We start from the raw sequence: 17,009 nt of genomic DNA, 5'->3' as shown, positions 1-17,009 counted from the left end.
TGCCTGCTCCTGCTTTGCCTGGCAGGGTTTGCCTCCTCTGAGCCAGCCTTGCGCCCAGTGCTGCAGCATGGGGAGCTGGGGGAGCGTGGCAAATGGGATTTGCAGAGGAATACTGAATTTTCCGTTTTTCCTCAGGTTCCCACAACTAAGCAAACTCATCAGAGCTGAAAGCACTTCAGGAACCCTGCGTCACTCAGAGGACTAATTATGGGGCCAAGGGGAGAGAGGGGAGGGCAGAAAGTTCAGAGTAATCTGAATGCATCCCAGTGACTTTACAGGCAGAGCTACAGCCCCCATGGGCACTGCTTAACCAGGCAGTGCCTTCACCCTGATGCAATTGCTCTTTTTCCATCTCTGACTTGTCTGTTCCCTCTGCGCCCCCCTCTAAGTGCATCACCCAGGGCTGAACTCACAGCTCTCTGGGCTCACCCTGCAGCAGGGGTAAGTGGCACAAAGCCCTGGGTACCTGGGCATTTTCTCAGGGGCTGCGTGACCAAAATATCCTGGTCATCTGTCAGTCTGTCCCAGAGGTTTGTAGTGAGTGAGAGGCAGGCGTGCCAGGTGCTTGTGGGGAGCATCTCCTGCACGTCCTGGCTGTTGTCCCTAATGGATACCCTGTGCTGCAATTAATGGGGAAAGCGGGGCAGGGAGAGGCAGCCCCGGCAGTGCTTTGACTTTCTGATGTACTTTTGCTTGGCATCAGCAAGGTCTGAGGAATGTCTCTGGTGGGGGAAGGTTAATGCTCCCTGGCTGGAGACGAGGCAGTCTGGCCCTTGCTTGGGGCACCACCAAGTCTGCTGCGCAGCGACTGTGCGGAGACTCCCACGGCCCGAATGCAGACGCTTCGTCACGGCACTGTGCCCAGGGGATGCCGGGAGAAAGCCAAAGCCAAGCCTTGAAGGCAGGCTGAAGGAAACAGCATTCCTGCACACCCCGAAATGACGGGCTGAGCGAGAAAGGATTGCTGCCAAGCTTCTCGCAGCTCCTGGTGTTGGGGACTGCACACGTGGGTCACAGAGGGGCCACACAGTCTGGTAAGCAGCGATGACCTGTCACTGGCCTCTCTTGCTGATGAAGAGGACAGGCTGGGATGTCAGTACAGGAGTTTTTGGGGTGCAGAGCAGGGTCTCCTAGGAGTGGGAAGGACTGTAGCATCTTGTACAGCCACCTGTCCGCAGCCCAAATCTTGGTGCTTTCAGTTTGCCAATGCCCCAGCTCAAATCTGGTCCTCTGTGGCTTTAGAAATACAAAAGACTTGAACCACGTGGTTCAGGTGAATAAAGCAGGACAGATGTGGTTTTTACAAGCACATGGAACCCTCCCCTTCCCTGGTACCATGCGTGGCCAGTGTGTTGATGATGAGATGGGAGCTGGACCCCATGGACACCAGAGCTGATGTGTCCCTCCCAGCCAGGCTGCAGGAGGGCCGGTTGCTTGCAGAGACGTTGAACCAGCATGGCCTTGCTTTTACGCAGTAATTTGCACCTGTAGGGTGCGAAAAATTTCAAAGCTGAAGCACAGTGGCGGGCATCTGCCCTTCCTCCTGTCACACAGCCTGCTGGGGCCAGAGCCAGGCTGGGGGCTCCTGTCCCACCGTGGGCTATTGCCTTGCAGGCAGCTGCGCCCTCCAGACTTCTATCCTGCACCTGTCCAACAAGGCAAGTGAGCAGCTCCATCACTACCTCCTCCTCCTCCTCCTCCTCCTCCTTCTCTTTGTCTTTCTCGTAGCAAATACCTGCAGCAGCGCTTCAGCACGCTTGAAAATGGGGCTTGTCCAGCACCGAGTATCATCCCGAGCGCTCCTGAAGGACATGAAATGAGGATAAACTTTCCTTTCCCAATGCCTGGTGTTTCATAGACAAGATTTTGGCGGTTTAAAGGCTCCCGAGCCGTCAGGAGCTGCCACTAGAGGTTGCTCACACGCCTCACTGCAGGCTGGGTGCTGCCAGGGCTGCCGGGCTCTGCAGGGCCAGGGCACGGTTTTGCTCAAGACACAGCTCAAGGACTTCCCTCCAGCCCTGCTCAGAGCCCGGCTCTGAGGCAGGTGACAGGGAAAGGTGTCCCACAAAGCTCTGGTTTGGGCCACTGATGCCCTGTTGCCTCCTCTGTCACGGCCTGGCTTTGCTGTGCCCTCGCTCCTCGGGGTTGCCACCAGCCGCTTGGCAGCCCTCGGCAGTGTGAGGGATGCTGTGGGGCAGTACTCGGGGCTTTGAGATGGGAGCGAGCCTGCTCCTGCTCTCCTACAGCATCATGCCCAGCCAGATGGCCCCATGGGTTGACATTGAGGGGAGGTCTCTGGGATGGAGGGAGCACACAAATATGTGTTTACCAGGGCATGCAGGGGCTTCTTTTCCAGCCCTCCATCTGGTGGATGTCCAGGCTCCTGCTTCCTTCCATTCTCCATCCCTGGCTGCCATCGGCCTTGGCTGAGCTCAGTGTTGCAGAGCTGGGGACACCATCTCCTCTGAGGCGTGAGCCCCCAGCATTCCTGTGCAGAACTTTGTGGAGAGGCACTGGGGCCTGCTCATCCTGGATGGAGGGAAAGGCTCCCCCCATGTGAGTGGTGCAGGATCAGGCCCATAGCATCTGTTATGTAGAGATCTAGGGTAGGGTGGTGAGGAGGAACACCCAACCCACAGCCCAAATCCAGACCAGCTGCTTGCTTCCATGCAGGATGGATCTATTTGCACCCCATGCACATCTCTGCGAGACACAAACCTGACCTGGCTTAGGGTACCCTAGGTGTGCCCCTGCACAGGGGCTGTGTCCTCTCTCAGGTAGATCTCTTGGTGCTGCCAAGGTTTTGTGAAGCATCTTGGGTGGGAATAATGGGCCCCTGATGACGGGAGGGTTAAAGAGAAGCACCGTGAAGTGGCAGGCTTGAAAGAACTGGAAGAAGAGCATGAAGATCAGCAAACGAGAGAGACTACGGGGCTGAAGCAGCAACAGAAGAATAAAATGCTATTTCCCTGCACCTCCTCCAACTCTGCTGCCAGCACCGCAATAGCCACATCCCGAGCAACCGGCAGTGGGGCAGGCGGAGGAGCCGTGTCCTCCCCCAGCAGTGACAGGGCTGGCACGGCAGCGCCTTGCAGACACAGATGCGTGCTGGTCAGGATGCAGCTCCATTCCCAGCGCGACTGGCTGTGACTCAGAGAGTGCCTTGGGGGAGCAAACCAGATGGGGAAGATGCTGCCTTTTTGTTGTTTGGAAATGGAGCCTCTTTTTAACATGGAGGCCTGTTTTAATTCGCCAAGGTGTTCTGCAGACACCGCAGCACCCACTGGGCAATGAGACACTCTGTGGAGAAGAAGGAGGGTTGCAATTAGTGTGGGCTGTGGGCAAGATGAGAGCAGCTGGGTCATGCCATAGGCATCTGAGGGGCCAGTTGGATTTGGGCACAGCCAGATCCATGCTGGCATTCAACACGGATGGTTTCTGGAGGAGACGATTTTTGTTTGCATGCTAACGCTAGTGCCATGAAATGTGATTTTGGAAGGCATTTTGTCTTGCCCTGCTCCTGCCCACACAGCTTCCTCCTGGCAAGACAGCAAGCAGGAGCAACACCGAGTGGCTGCCAGCGTGATCGATGGGGGTTGCAGCATTTTGGGTCGGGGCACACATATTTAGTGGTAAATTCACAACAGAATAATTACCTCTCTTTGTGGATGGCAGCTTTATTAAAAAGAAATAAATAAAGCATCTTTAAAGGAGAGGTGAGCAAGAGACACAAACCCCATCCTTGGGGCAATGCAGACAGATGAGTAATGGGGCCCTTTGAGTAAGTGCCTGCCCGGCCAGCTCTGAGTCACTCAGCAAACAGCACCAGCCTGGAGCCGGCGGCAGGGCTATTCATAGCCCATCAGGAGATGCTGCCGAGGGAGAGGAGGCAGGTTAAGGGGTGTCAGTGGTGGAAAACACTTGCTTTCCAACTCAAAATCCCCCAGAGCCAGCATGAGGTTCAGTTGCAGCAACCCAGACTGGAGATGGCAAGTGTGAGGATGAGGGTGGTGGCTGCTGCCGTGCCAGGGAGCTCAGGCTGAGATTCTCAGGAAGCTGGAGGGAGGGAAAAGGCACCTGGGGAGATGGGCGCATTGCCCAGGGGGACCTGGAGATTCCCTGTCCCGAGACAGCAGGCAACACGGATTGAGCATCACCCTCAACTGCCCCCTGAAGCATCCCCCCCTTCCCACCCGCCCCACAGGGTCCCACTTTGAGCTTCCCAAGAGCAACCTGGCATCTCTGCTGTGGCCAGGGTTGCATCAGCAGGGAAGGGAGGTGGCAGAGGGGTGCCGCAAAGGCCTGGGCTCAGTTGCTCTTGGGCTCCTTCTAAATAAAGCATCTCCAGTCATACTGGCTCAAGCTGCTGGCTCAGCCCAGAAGCCTGGAAAACTAAATGACATCATCTGGGTACCGCCGACAGACAGAATTTCCACTCAGACAATGAGTGCACAGGTTTCAGCTGAAGAGTGTGGCCGGGAAGCATTACTGGTTTTAGGGACCCCTAAAACTGCTGTTTCACCCTGCAAAGGACCCAGGCAGGCAGTTGACCCTCATTTTGGTCTCCACTCTCACGCAAGGCATCTCAGTCCAGCCCTTCTGTGCCTCAAGAGGGACCTCATGCCCCAAGAGGGACCCCAGCAGCATCTCAGCTCTCTAAGCCAGCCTTGTTCTGACACAGCACGACTGGGACAAGCCCAGGGACTGGCCCATAGGCTCCTTTTCCCCTGTGCTGCCAGCACTGTGCTGGCCACAGCGATGGGGGCTGCTTGCCCAGTGGCTGGGGGCTGGTGGAGTCAACCATACACGGCAGCAGGTCCGGCGCTGTCATTCCAGAAGGAGGTTAATGAGTGGGAATTTTGGGACTAACTGCAGTGCTGCTCCAAACCAATATGCTCGAGCCTTGTCTGCATCTACTGCCACGAAGAGCACAGTGTCTCACCACCTTGTCAAGTGATATTGTGGAGAGGAAAGGTAAGCAGTGATACAAAGCATCCACATCCCTCTGGCATCCCACAGGTGAGGACCTACAAGGGGACCAGAATTACCCTGTCAATTGGGGAATTATGGCCTGGTGGAGTAGGAGCAGGATTGGGGTCCAGGATTTCCCCCCCACATTATTATAGTTTGGCTCCAACTCTGCCTTCCTGGGTGGTCTTTGGCAAAAACCTGTCGTCTTTGCTCCAGGTTTCCTATTTGTAAAAGCTGGGGTGAGTGGGATTCTTCTCTGATTTCCAGAGTTCTCTGGATTTGGTAGAGCTGATCCCCATCTGCAGGGGTAAATGGGAAAGGAAAAATCAAGCCCAATAACAATAATTACTTTTCTCCTTCCCATGGGTGCTGTAAGGATTAGCTCATGTTTAGCAAAACTCCCTGTAAGTGCTAAGTGTTATTAATGTCTTGGATTGCTCCAGGAGCAAATGTGGCTTTCCAGGGAGTGATGGGGTTTTTCCCTTTGCTGGCATGGAGCTGCAGCAAAGTCGTCACAGCCCAAGGTAAGCGGCATCCTATTTCTGTTAGGCTCAGGGTGCAGGCTCAGTGTCTGCAGCACAGGAGCTGTCCTCACCTGCTTTTCCATCAGTGTTGGAGGAGTGAAGCCCGTCCCTTCTTGCACTGATACACACCCAGCAGGACTCTGGAGGAACACACGTCCCAGGAGGGTCTCACCGTGCGGTGGCTAATAAAGGCTCACCTCACCCACGTGGCAGGTGGCATCTCCCAGACATGCAGTGAAGCAGGGCCGAGCTGGGGGTCCCACCAGGAGCAGCGGGGGACACGGCTGCAGCACTGCCTGAGGCCCACCTGGCACCTGGGGCCAGAGACCAGGTCACAGCCGTGGCACGGCTCCGGGTACAGGTTGGAGTGTCCTGGCTTGAGCAGGGGTGCATGGGTGGGAGTCAATTCATGCCCCTGGGTGCCCTCAGGGTCCTGACACACAGCATCTCTGTGCACCGAGAGTATCTACACTCCTGCAAAGTGTGGCAAAGAAAAGCACATCACTTAATGATGGAAAGCCTGCAGGAGGTGATAAATTCTCTTTTCCAGGCTCCAGTGCTGGAAAAAGGTCCTTCAGTCCTCCCAGGAGAGGAAACCGGGTTGTGTCTGGCTCAGCCCCTGCCCGACCGCTCCAGTGAATGTCCCTCCTGGGGAACCCCCAGCTCTCTGGGCAGGGGTACAGGGGGCCAAAGCTCCTCCAGCTGCCAGACCCTGCCGTCCTGGCTCTCCAGCCCTGGGGAGACGGGGCTGACTTTTGGTGACCCCTTCTCCCTACGCTGACTCAGCCATGCCCCCATGGTGGGTGGCCGCAGCCTGGGGTGGACGGCGTGAAAGCAAAGGCAGTACGGACCGGCAAGCTTTCAAAGAGGCCACAAGCTAAATAAATAGTCAGCAGCCTATTTCAGTGGCTGCTATATTTAGCTCAAGGAACATTTATTTATAGGCTTGGCAGCCATTCTGAGTCAATAAAAACCCGAGAGCTGGAAAAAGGACGTTCCTGGGTTTCTCGTTGCAGTAATGGTTTCTGCTGTGCAAACCACGAGGAGGGAGAGGAGAGGCAGCCTTGGCACTGGGGCAGGGGGAGGAAGCTGTGCTGCCAGGGGCAGACCCTCCACATACCTAAGAGCAGACACACTGCAACACCACCTGGGTCCCCTCCTGCATGGGCGCTGCTGCCAGGGACCAAAGGCCCAGCAGTCCCCTGGCCCAGAGGGAATTTCTCTCTAAAACATGATTTAGCTGCGCCCCTGGAAGCAGCAACACGAGATGTCAGCCCTGAGGACTCTGCTGCAACATCTTCCTCGGGGCAGTGGGTTTGGAAAAACAAAGCCAGGAGCAGGTAAATGGGGAAGGAGATGGGAGCAACTGTCACGTTTCTGTATTAAATAATTTTCCCTTTCCATGTCATGCACGGCAATGAGTGGTTGAGAGGAGGGCGTGCAAACAGCCCCTCTGGGGTTGCTAGTGGGGTCAGCTGCACAGGAGGCTGAAGCTTCACACCGGGCGGTGTAATTTCTACCCCAGCAGCAGATGATGGCAATAGTTTCGAGAGGCTTTACAAAAGACTCAGCAATTGCAGCTGGATGAGGGGAATGGATTTATGAAAGTCCAGAGGATTTAGCCCAGCCTGTGGAAAACAGCCGTGGGGATGGATGTCCCTTCTGTGTTTAAGTCAATAAGTGCTGCAGCTTTCTGGAGCCAGAGCTGCAGGGAGCCTGCTCACGCCTTCTCCTCCCTCCAAAGCAAACCTGCTGCAGGGGGGAGCGGTGAAACGCTTCCACCGGCCTCCACTTGAGCACAGCCCAGCTGAAATGGGGCTGCTGGTCGGCGCCCGCCGGCTGCCCCCTGAGCACAGCACAGCTGCTGTGGTGGGGCAGAGGCGACGGCTCCACTGCCCATGGGGGGACCGGCGAATGTTTATAGGGTTTAGCTGTAGTGCACAGCAAGTGTGTGACTACACGCTGCCACCATGTCAGGAGGAAAGTGGGAGCAGGACATAGCTGGGAGGCAAAAAAAAAAAAAAATTAATACCTATTAATAACAGAATGTATTTCAATGCAAATGCTCCATTCCTTTGTGCTCTCTAGCTTGGCAAACTGTGCTAAACCTCTACATTTGTATATACCCATCTGGAGCAGGACCTGGCCAGTCCTTTCCACTAGAAAGGGGCTGCTCCTGTGCCTGCCTACAGCTTCAGAGCTGCGAATCACACACCAGACCATCAGAAACCCCTAGAGCAGCTGTTTGCAGTCTTGGGCCTGTGAATGCCCCAGTTAATTTTTATCCCCCTGCTCCTTCAGCCATGAGTCTTGTTTCTGCTTTGAATTAGTCCAGCTGCAGCTTCCAGCTGCTGAGCCCTATACATAGACATGGGTCTGGCTGTGTGTCCAGGTCTGGCTGTGTGTCCAGCTCTCCAGTGGCTCTGGACCCCATCAATGTGTTGCCCTCCCCAAACCCCCAAAGAGGACCCTCCAGCCCCACCCTGAGAAGGTCTGACCCTCAAAAACCAAGGCTGACACCAGCTGTTAAAACACCTATTTGGGTATTTATTACAACACGTTGTTCCAAAATACAAAAGAAAGGAAAAGAAAGTAGAGGGTAGAAAAGCACTGCTGTTTACAGCCTCCAGTAATAAAGACGAGGCAGGGGCAGGGTGTCTCCCCGGATCTGGCGCTGGCCGAATGGGCAGCAAGGAAGGGAGCACAGTGGGGATGGTGGCCAGAGCCTCTCTTCCCTGCTCAGGAGTCCCCAGGTATGCCAGGGCGGGTGCAGACCCCCTCCCTGTGTTGTGCTTGCTGAGGAAGGGCCTGATCCTGCAGGGATGGGGGTGGGAGCTGAGGAGGCTCAGTCCCGGCATGGTCGGGACCTGCCTGCTCCCTCCCTGTCCATGGCTGCCCCAAAGGCAGGTGAGGTAGGATGGGTGACGCCGGACCGGGACCCCAACAGGGGTCTGCCAGGGTCCCCCGAGAGAGGGGCGAGACCTGAGGTCTCTGCTCTCCGGTGCGGTCTCAGAGCAACCTCGGAAATGAGTTCAGCACAGCATGATGAGTAGGACCCCAACCCACGGCGAAGCAAAGTCACGACAGCGACAAGAGACCGTGCCCAGGCTACTTGAAGAAGGGCAGTGTTAAACCCCGCAAATTAAAATGACTCTTCATGGGGCTGGCACAGTATGGTTTCGTACCACGGTGCAGACAGGGTTCCTCTTCCCTTCCCCTAATGTCTCCTCCACCTTACAGCCATCTGGAAGCCTCCAGGTTGTACAAGGAGCCCAGGCACTGGGTGCAAAAAAAGCAGCACTGGACTCTGTCTGCTTACGATGCCCCAATTTATCAGTATTGGATAAAGGCTGTATCCAGTGCCATGTTGTGAGCCATTTCCAGCCCCTTTCTGAATCCCTCCAGGTACCGGAGGCTGCTCACATCCCTCCCTGCTGCTCTGCCACTGAGCCTGTGCGATCACTAGCCGTGTGTCCTCCCCTGGCTGTGCTGACCCCGAGCAGGGGGAGCTCACTGGCATGAGGAGAACACTCAAGCTAAGAAAGGCCAGGGCACCTGGCTCAAACGGGCTACCAGTGCATGGGCTCAGCTTAGCAGGGGGAGCTTTGCAAATCAGCTGCTACGGCAGAGCAAGAAGCCTCTGCGGGTGAAGATGCTGTCTGTGAGAGCAGCCAGCAGAAGGTGAGAGGACCATGGCCTGGAGGGAGCGGACTCCATGAGCTGGATGCTTGGCCAACGCTCCTTAAAGCTGTTACAAAAGCTTTAAGCTTTTGCCATTTAAGCCTCTGTTTTTGGTGCCAGTGGGTTCCTGCCTGTTGCAAACATGAGCAGGCACCTGTATGGGGGAGAGGAGCCGCAGGAAGGGAAGGGAAGAGTTAAGAGAATGGACCTGCCCCGGGTGTGGGTGTCTTTATACCCTTAGGAAGCACCACCCTCCAGCTCCTCTGACAAGGGTTTGCCTCCTGGGGCTTGGGACAGCTGAGAGCTGTGCCAAGCGCAGCCCCAGCCAGGCTGTGGGGAGCAGAGAGAAGGTGTGATGGGGCCTTGCGTTTATTCACAACAGAGAAACGAAGAGCAACATACAAAGAGTAAGAAGCAAAAAAGTACAGAATCATAACCATAATAATCATAATAATAATCATAAATACTCAAATCTATCATTCATAGATTGCAATGACAACACTGATAGCTTATTATCATTAGTATTAAGGATGGGAGGGAGAAGGGGACATCAGGAGGGGGTTCTGGGGGGCATCGTCTCCTAAGGGACAGATGTAATGGGGAGGGATGTCCAAAGAAACAAGCAGACAAAGAGGAAAGGCAGCAGGGACTGGGGACGCTGCTGCCGAGGCCAGGGACGAGCCTGCTCTGACCCAAGCCTCTGGCTCAGTGTTGCCGACCTGATTGCTGCCCTCCTGCTGGCTTCTCTCAGCCCCCTCAGAGGCAGCTGGGGCTCAGCCCCGGGGACAGGCTGGGGCTGGAGAGAAGAGTGCAATGTCCCTTCTAGCCTGAAGGTAAGCTGCCGTTTGCTCTGTCCTTTGTGTGGTGGAAGGCTCAGCCATCCGGCACTCAACAGCTTTGTTGGTTCCTTCCCTGAGAGGAGACAACGTTCCTCTCGTCCGCTTACACTTCTGCCACTCTACGAATAAATATCGGCATGGAAAGACGATTTTGGGTTCCAGTGAGGGTTTGGGTTGGGGATTCAGATTGTGAGAGCCCATAAAAAGACTTGGCTGACAGATAATGGGGAGGGCTACTAGCCAGTACTCAGTTGTGATAACTCACATCTCTCTGATTGATCTAGTGGTCTATTAGACAGAATCTGATTTTAAAAAATATTTTAAGTTAATTGCAAGCCACTGAGTGGCCCTGGTGACTCTGGGTCAGCACTGGCAGGAGACACTCAGGCAGGGCTGCTCCATCAAGGCAGATATTCTGGATGTAGCTTTAAAATATTGCACGAGAGGGATTCTAGTGCACATGCCCAATGTAAAGGGAAAGGATCAATGGAAAGTACATCAAAATAGGGCTGCAGAGGTGGGTCATGAATGTCTCTTGGCAGTTATGATCTACTAATCTTAAAATCTACTTCGCTCTGGTTTCAGAGGAGAGAGGAGTCCATAGTGCCTAAAGCCTCAAACATGGCTGAGGACCATTCAGGGGATGGCAGAGTGGAGATGACAAAAGCAAACCACGAATCTGTCTCTTTGCAGACATTCAGAGTCCCATTTACAACATGTGCCCTCTCCTTCCTGCCTCACTCCAGCTGCTTTTTTGTGCTTGTAACACACTGTGTCAGCCAACAGCTCGCTAGTGCCTGGTCTCATCTCCTCACCTGGCGGTGCCAACCTGTTGTCCTCTTTTTATTAAATCCCTCAGGAAGCCATCTAGCCCCCTTCTCCGTTGCCCAGAGCCACACCTAACCAGCTCCTGCCAGCAACTTGCCTGACCTGAGCTCAGTTGATCCGTGTTGGCACCAACCCTGTTGAAATACAGGATGGGCAGGAGCTGAGCGACATGGAGCAGAGATCAGCAGGCAATGACCCTGGCATGCTTGGGAAGAAATGCCACAACGGAGGGCAGCAGGAGGGGAAGGGGGACCAGCAGCACTGCTTGGGTAGGAGGCAGACACCACTAACCCTGGGCTCGGGGGGCTTACCAGAGGGAGGATGAAACCTTTTTTCCCTTCCTTCTTGGACTTGACATGCCCACTTAGGAGATGCTGCTGTGAGTGCAGCTCCTGAATAGCTGCTTGGCTCATGAGATGGACACAAATGTTCAATGAAATCTAAAAAAGGGAGCTCAAGAAATAGTGTCATCGTCTTTTCATGGCCAGAAGGGAGAAATATTCAGGTTGGCAACACTGAGCTGTTTTGAGATGGTTGCTGGAGGCAACGATGGATGGTGATGGGCTTTCAAGGGATGACTATGAGATCTCTCACCCTCATCAAAAGTGATGTGGGAGAGGCAAGTGGTCCCTGGCTCTCCACCCACCCCTGTCCCTCCCTGACACACCTCAGGGAATGAAGCAGGAGCATGTCAGGGTCCCCAGCATCTCACCAAATGGCCCCATGGAAAACCAGAAAAACTAAAGCTGGCCTGAAGAGAGCAAGGAGCCTCTGGGGAGACTTGCCTCGACTGCGGACACAGAGGTGGTTGGGGAAGCAACCAGCTGAGGCGAGCAGCTCCTCCTCACATGATTGCAGCTCCTCACGCCTCTGCTTTGTGTTCAGTTTTAAACCTGAGATCATTTGGTTTTGTCACGTGTAGTTTGATTTAAAGATAGGAACAAACGACGAGAGGATGAACAAGGGAAAGGGAGAGAAACTGTGTGGACCCAGAAAAGAAAAAAAACAACACTCCAAGGATGACACAGGACAGACATGCACAAACAGAGACCCCTGAGGTATTAGCTTTGCAAACTAGTGTGAGACAAGGGAGAAAGCAAAGACAGCCGCACGGAGAGATGTACTTTGCAGCGGAGGCAGTTCAGTGCCTACAGCTCCAGCAAGCAGCTTTGCAGCAAGCCTGATGTTGGGGTTCAGGGGCAAGAGCTTGGCTCCCCATTGGGATCACAGAAAGCAGCCAAAAGTCTCTGAAAAGTAATTTGTTTGTGCCCCCTGTGTGCTTGCAGAGTTTTGTGTCCGGCCAGCTCATCACCTGCTGGAAGGAGGGGAGCTGGCCTGGAGGGGAACAGGGCCAGGGAAGCCCCGGCACCTGCAAACACTCTCCCCATGAGTTTCTTGGATGTGAAGCGAAGGATGGGGGAAGCCTGAACAACCACTGTCCCCAATGGGAAAACGGTGCCCATAACTCCGTGGCTGAGGTCAGGGGGAGCTGGGCTGGGGCAGGCCGGCAAGACACCCCCTGACAAGAAATCCCAATTACCACCAGCCTCCCCTCCCTGCCTCCGCTGTGGCAGGCTCCGACACCTTCCCCTTCCCCATGCAGCTGGACACCAAGCACCCTTCCCTCTGCTTCGGGTGACTCCCTCCTCACCCTCTCTGGTGAGGATGGGCAGCCTGGGGCGGGGGGAGGGCATGGCTGGGGTGTGATGATGGCCAGAATGGGGACAATGGCTGGGACAGGATGATGGCCAGGATGGGGGAGATGACCAGGATGGTGATGAGGAGAAGCAAACACAGATCAAGGGGTGAAGAAGCGGCAGCAGCTTCCAGAAGAGAGTTTTCTGGCTCAGTTTGTGTGTTATGGTTTGCTCATTCACTTGTTCATTTCTAGAAAAAGTGCCCAGAAGAGTCTCCTGTCCCCTTGTCGCTGTGCCTGGAGGAAAGGCAGGGAAAATCTTTGTCGTCGACATGAGCTATAGAAGGAGCCACAGGCCTCAGATATTGCTTAGAAACTCGTATTTCAGATTTAAATACCATACACAGTAAAAATAGAGCTGAAAGTACCGCCCCACATTGTCTGCAAATCATTGCCAGAATGAACAGCTTCAATAAATTAAAAACAAAACAAAAAAATTGAAATATTATTTACGTCTCAATAAAAATTGCAGTAAAACCATTTACCTTTTCCTTTGTGTGTGTGTTTTCGTGTTTTTTTTCTTTATATTATATATAATATATATTTATATATGTATAGGGCTGCTCCAGTGCAGCATTTTTAGGGTACTTAGCCAGAGAAACACAGGAGAGCATGCTTAGTGCACCAGGGTGCAGGGAAGGAGCAGCCATGGTCCCTCCCACAGACACTGTGCCCCATCCCAGCAGCCAAAATTGCTACCCCTGGCCCTTCCCGCTCAAATTTTATGCCCAAATTTCAAGCGCGGGTCTCCGAGGGCTGGGACCCCCTGGGGATGGGGGGGAAGGACAAGGGCAGGGTGCAGAGGGACACTAAGCATCCACCACTATGTTTCCCGACTCTGGAAAGACTCATCCACCTTCGCTTCGGTTTCAGCGTGTGCGCTCCCGAAAATGCACGCGCAGGTATAAATACTCCCCCCACAACCCCGCCGCCCCCCTCCCCTCCCCTCTCCCCCCAGCTTAAATATCCCCCCGCCCCGTCCCCGTCCCGCTCTCCAGGTGCCCCGGGTGGGTGTCAGGACACCTCGATGATCTCCATGCTGCCCGAAAAGCTGGACTGTTTGCTGATTTTGCCCAGCTCTTCCCGGGCCCTGCCCTCGGACATGGTCTCCTCGAACTCCATCTGGCAGCTCCTCCGCTTGAACTGCTTCTCGGCGCCGGCCTCCTCGTGCCAGCTGTGCCGCCCGTCCCGCGGCTCGGCCCGTGCCTTGTCCCTCAGTCTGATCTCACAGCTGCCCGCCACCCCGCCGCACCCGAATGGTGGCGGGTACGGGCCGGTGCTGGCAAACAGGCTCCCGCCGCTACCACTGGCACCGCCGGAGTCCATGCCGAAGTACCAGCCGGCCTCGCCGGAGGGAGTGCCGGGGGACTCCAGGTGCACCCCACTCCAGGCGGAGGTGGTGGCCGCGCCAGAAGCGGAGGCCGGCTGGCCGAGCCGCGGCGGCAGCCCGTCCTCGGCACCGGGGCTCTTGTGTGCGGCGCAGGCCCCGCCGACGTTGAGGCTGAGCCCGTGGGCCGGCGAGCCCGCCGGGTGCCGGTGCTTCCGCCGCTGCCTCACCTTGGCCTCCAGCAGGAGGTCGGGCCCGCTCGGCCGGTCGGGGCTGTCCGCCCCCGGGGAGAAGGGGCCAAGGCCGCTGGGGCCCGAGGGGCTGTCCAGCTTGCAAAGTTTGGGGGCGTCCCCAGGGCCGGGGGGTCCGGGGGGGTCCTGCCGCAGGCCGGGGGAGTAGGCGGACTTGATGTCCAGGGAGAAGGAGCGTTTCAGGCGGTTGGTGTCCTGGATGCGCTCGGAGGAGAGGTGCAAGCCGTTGAGGCCCTGCTGCAGGGTGGTGGGCGACAGGACCTTCGGGGTCCCGCCTTGCCGCTCAGGGTCACTGTGGGGGGACGCCGAGCCAGCGCCTCTTGGCACCTCCTCGGCCTTCTCTGAGGTAGGTGGTGGGGGATGCCGGCTGCCCTCAGCCGCCTCTGCCGAGTCCTGCTGGGTGTCCCCCTCGCCCCGGTCGCCCTTTGACTTCAGGGCCTTGAGGAGCTTCAGGCTCCTCTCGTACTCCAGGAGCTGGCCCAGGAAGTTGAAGTTGGGTGAGATGGATGGGCGACGGTCCTTAACGAACCTGCCGAGAGGCACAGACAGCCCCGGTTGGTGCTTGGTCCTTCAGCGGGTCACCCCTACTCTCTCAGCCTCCTTGGGGAGAAGAGGCATCTTCCAGGACCTTCTGACCAGACCCTCCAAAGAAAGGGGTCTTGGGGAACCATGGGGCCTCGGGATGCCCCAGGGCTAGAGCTGGGACTGCTTCCCTGCTCTGTTTTACTGCCCCAAACCATTCCTCGTTGCATGCACTTTACGATGGGAGGTTTGGTTTGGTTTCACCAGGACTCAGCCAAGGAAAGACAGAGCTTCTAGGAGCTCCCACCCCCTCCTTCTGGGCTCAGCTTGCTTTTCTTCTCTGGAGTGAAGCATACCAGCGTAACCCTTCCCTGCCCTCCGGGGAACACTCACCTGTAAGCATCATCTGATGACATACCCATAGTCTTCATGATGTAGGCGATGGCGATGGTGGCCGACCGGGAGATCCCGGCCAAGCAGTGCACAATCACCTGGCAGCTGGACACCTTGGCCTTGTCTGGTGCATTGTGGAGGAAACAGAGAGAAAAGCACCAATGCAGTCAGAGACGGTGAGCAAAATGACTCTAGTCTCCCTCCCCAACCCTCAACCCCTTTGCGTGAAAGAACAAGGGTTGCTGAGAATAAGACCATGGAGGACAGAAGAAGCGTTCACGTTTTGAAAGATGAAAACTGGAGGGTCTGCAAGCATTAGCAAAAGCTCACCAATGAATTCAATGGACTTGTCCAGCCAGGGAAGGAGCTTCTCACAGTAGTTGTCATTGACAGGAATGCGCATGAAGTGACTATCACAGATGAAGTCTGGCTTGGGACAGGAGTTGCTGGCGTTGAGGACATAGCTTATCCCGTTCTGCGTCATCAAGTCCTGGTGGGAAAGAAGCAATCGAATGATCGCCTGAGTTCAGCTAGCACCAAGTGCTGAAGATCTGCCCTGCCATGCACCCCCTGCCTTCTCCCATCCCCGTATTTTCTCCTGTGGGTCTCCCACTGCTGCCTTGGCCTAGTTGATGGTAGTACAGCAGAGACCAACTGAGAAGGTTGTGTCAGTTTAGATGACACAGATTTGAACCTCAGCAGATCTTTGCTTTGGTCCAAGTAAAAGTAAGCGAGACGAAAGACACCTGGAAGGGGGTTCCAGAGGGGAAAACCCAAGAACCCCAGTATGAGAGGAATAGGAAATTACAGGAAAGAAAACTGGCGAAAACTCTGGGTGAAAGCTTTGAGGGAGAGAGGAGGCATCTCACCAACAGAGTGGGGGGAGTCATCGGTAGCACCCTATGTTAACCAATGTCAACCCGTGCTCCCACACCCCTCAGATGCACATCAGGAGTTCTCACAGATTTGTTAGTTGTTCACAATTCTTCACTGTGAACATACGCTCTTGTGTTAGGACATAGACAGGTGGCGAGGGGAACCATCTCTTGCTTCTTTCTGACACTGCAGTGAACCTGGACTTGTTTCCCGTGACTTTTCTGCTTTGGCCGCTCAATAGCCACCATCACGGCCTGTATTTCTGACTCAGTAAAATGCAGTGGCACAAGGGAGACCTTAGGTAAATAGGGCCAGATGAAAAACTGTGGTGAGGGGGTGAAGTTTGACCTATAGGCTGTCCATCAGGGAACTGGCTTGCTGGCTGCCTACTGCTGCATCCACACCAAGCTCCATTTCTTCCCTTCCAAGGCTACAACCAGCTTCACCTATATGTGGTGTTGACACCAAATTTATGGTTCATCTGACCCCTGTCTCTTTCCCCGTCCCATCAGATCAGGTATCACCTGTACAAGTGGGAGCAGGTTGCTTATAAAAAGTGGGGGAACACCTCTGCCAGCTGCCAGGTCTCAGTGCTTGGTCTGCACTACTCCAGGGAAGACCCACAATTAAATGGGAGGAGAAAACGTGGAGATAAGAGAGTCTTTCCACACATCAGAGTGTGTGCAGCTGCCGTGTGGGATCTCTCCTTTGCAACATGCTGGAGAAGAGAAGCATCGCCCATGCACGGCCTTGCACTTGACCTTTCTCTGCTGCCTATGAACAGAGCATCTTCTGGCCACATCGTGGGGATGGCAGAAAACAGAGCTCCAAAAGATGAACAAAACCCTCTGAGGAGGTGGGGAGGGAAAGAAACCATCAGTTTCCCTGCCTGACATTGGCCCCTCAGGAGACTGCACCAGGATTTTGGCCCTGGCTCTCCAGTGGCCAGTTCCTGCCCACCCCAGCAGGCTCTGCCGAGCCCGGCCTCGGCTTGGCGGAGCCAGCCCAGCTCCCGGACTCACATTCTTGGCATTTTTCTCTTTCATTTCCTTCTACTCCCTGTATATAATTTCTCTCTCCCTCCTCTCTGTCTCCAACTCC

The 17,009-nt window shown here is 55.2% G+C and overlaps 1 protein-coding gene across 8 annotated transcripts in view; it reads right to left on the bottom strand.

Moving 5' to 3' along the window:
- Positions 1–12,844: 12,844 nt before the first annotated feature.
- The window catches only part of DUSP8 (dual specificity phosphatase 8), a 49,171-nt gene continuing 45,006 nt past the window's right edge, over positions 12,845–17,009 (bottom strand). For all 8 annotated transcript variants that reach the window (XM_074918726.1, XM_074918722.1, XM_074918721.1 and 5 more), the window contains 3 exons: positions 15,363–15,522; positions 15,033–15,156; positions 12,845–14,646 (listed from right to left, as the gene is read on the bottom strand). In XM_074918726.1, coding sequence (XP_074774827.1) covers positions 13,554–14,646; positions 15,033–15,156; positions 15,363–15,522 — 1,377 coding nt within the window. In that variant the 3' untranslated portion in view covers positions 12,845–13,553. The remainder of the gene's footprint in view (positions 14,647–15,032; positions 15,157–15,362; positions 15,523–17,009) is intronic.

The sequence above is a fragment of the Athene noctua genome, chromosome 14 (genome assembly GCF_965140245.1).
Source record: "Athene noctua chromosome 14, bAthNoc1.hap1.1, whole genome shotgun sequence".
Lineage (NCBI taxonomy): Eukaryota > Metazoa > Chordata > Aves > Strigiformes > Strigidae > Athene > Athene noctua.
Note: the sequence above shows the minus strand (reverse complement) of the source record. Positions and strands in the feature narration are given on the sequence as shown.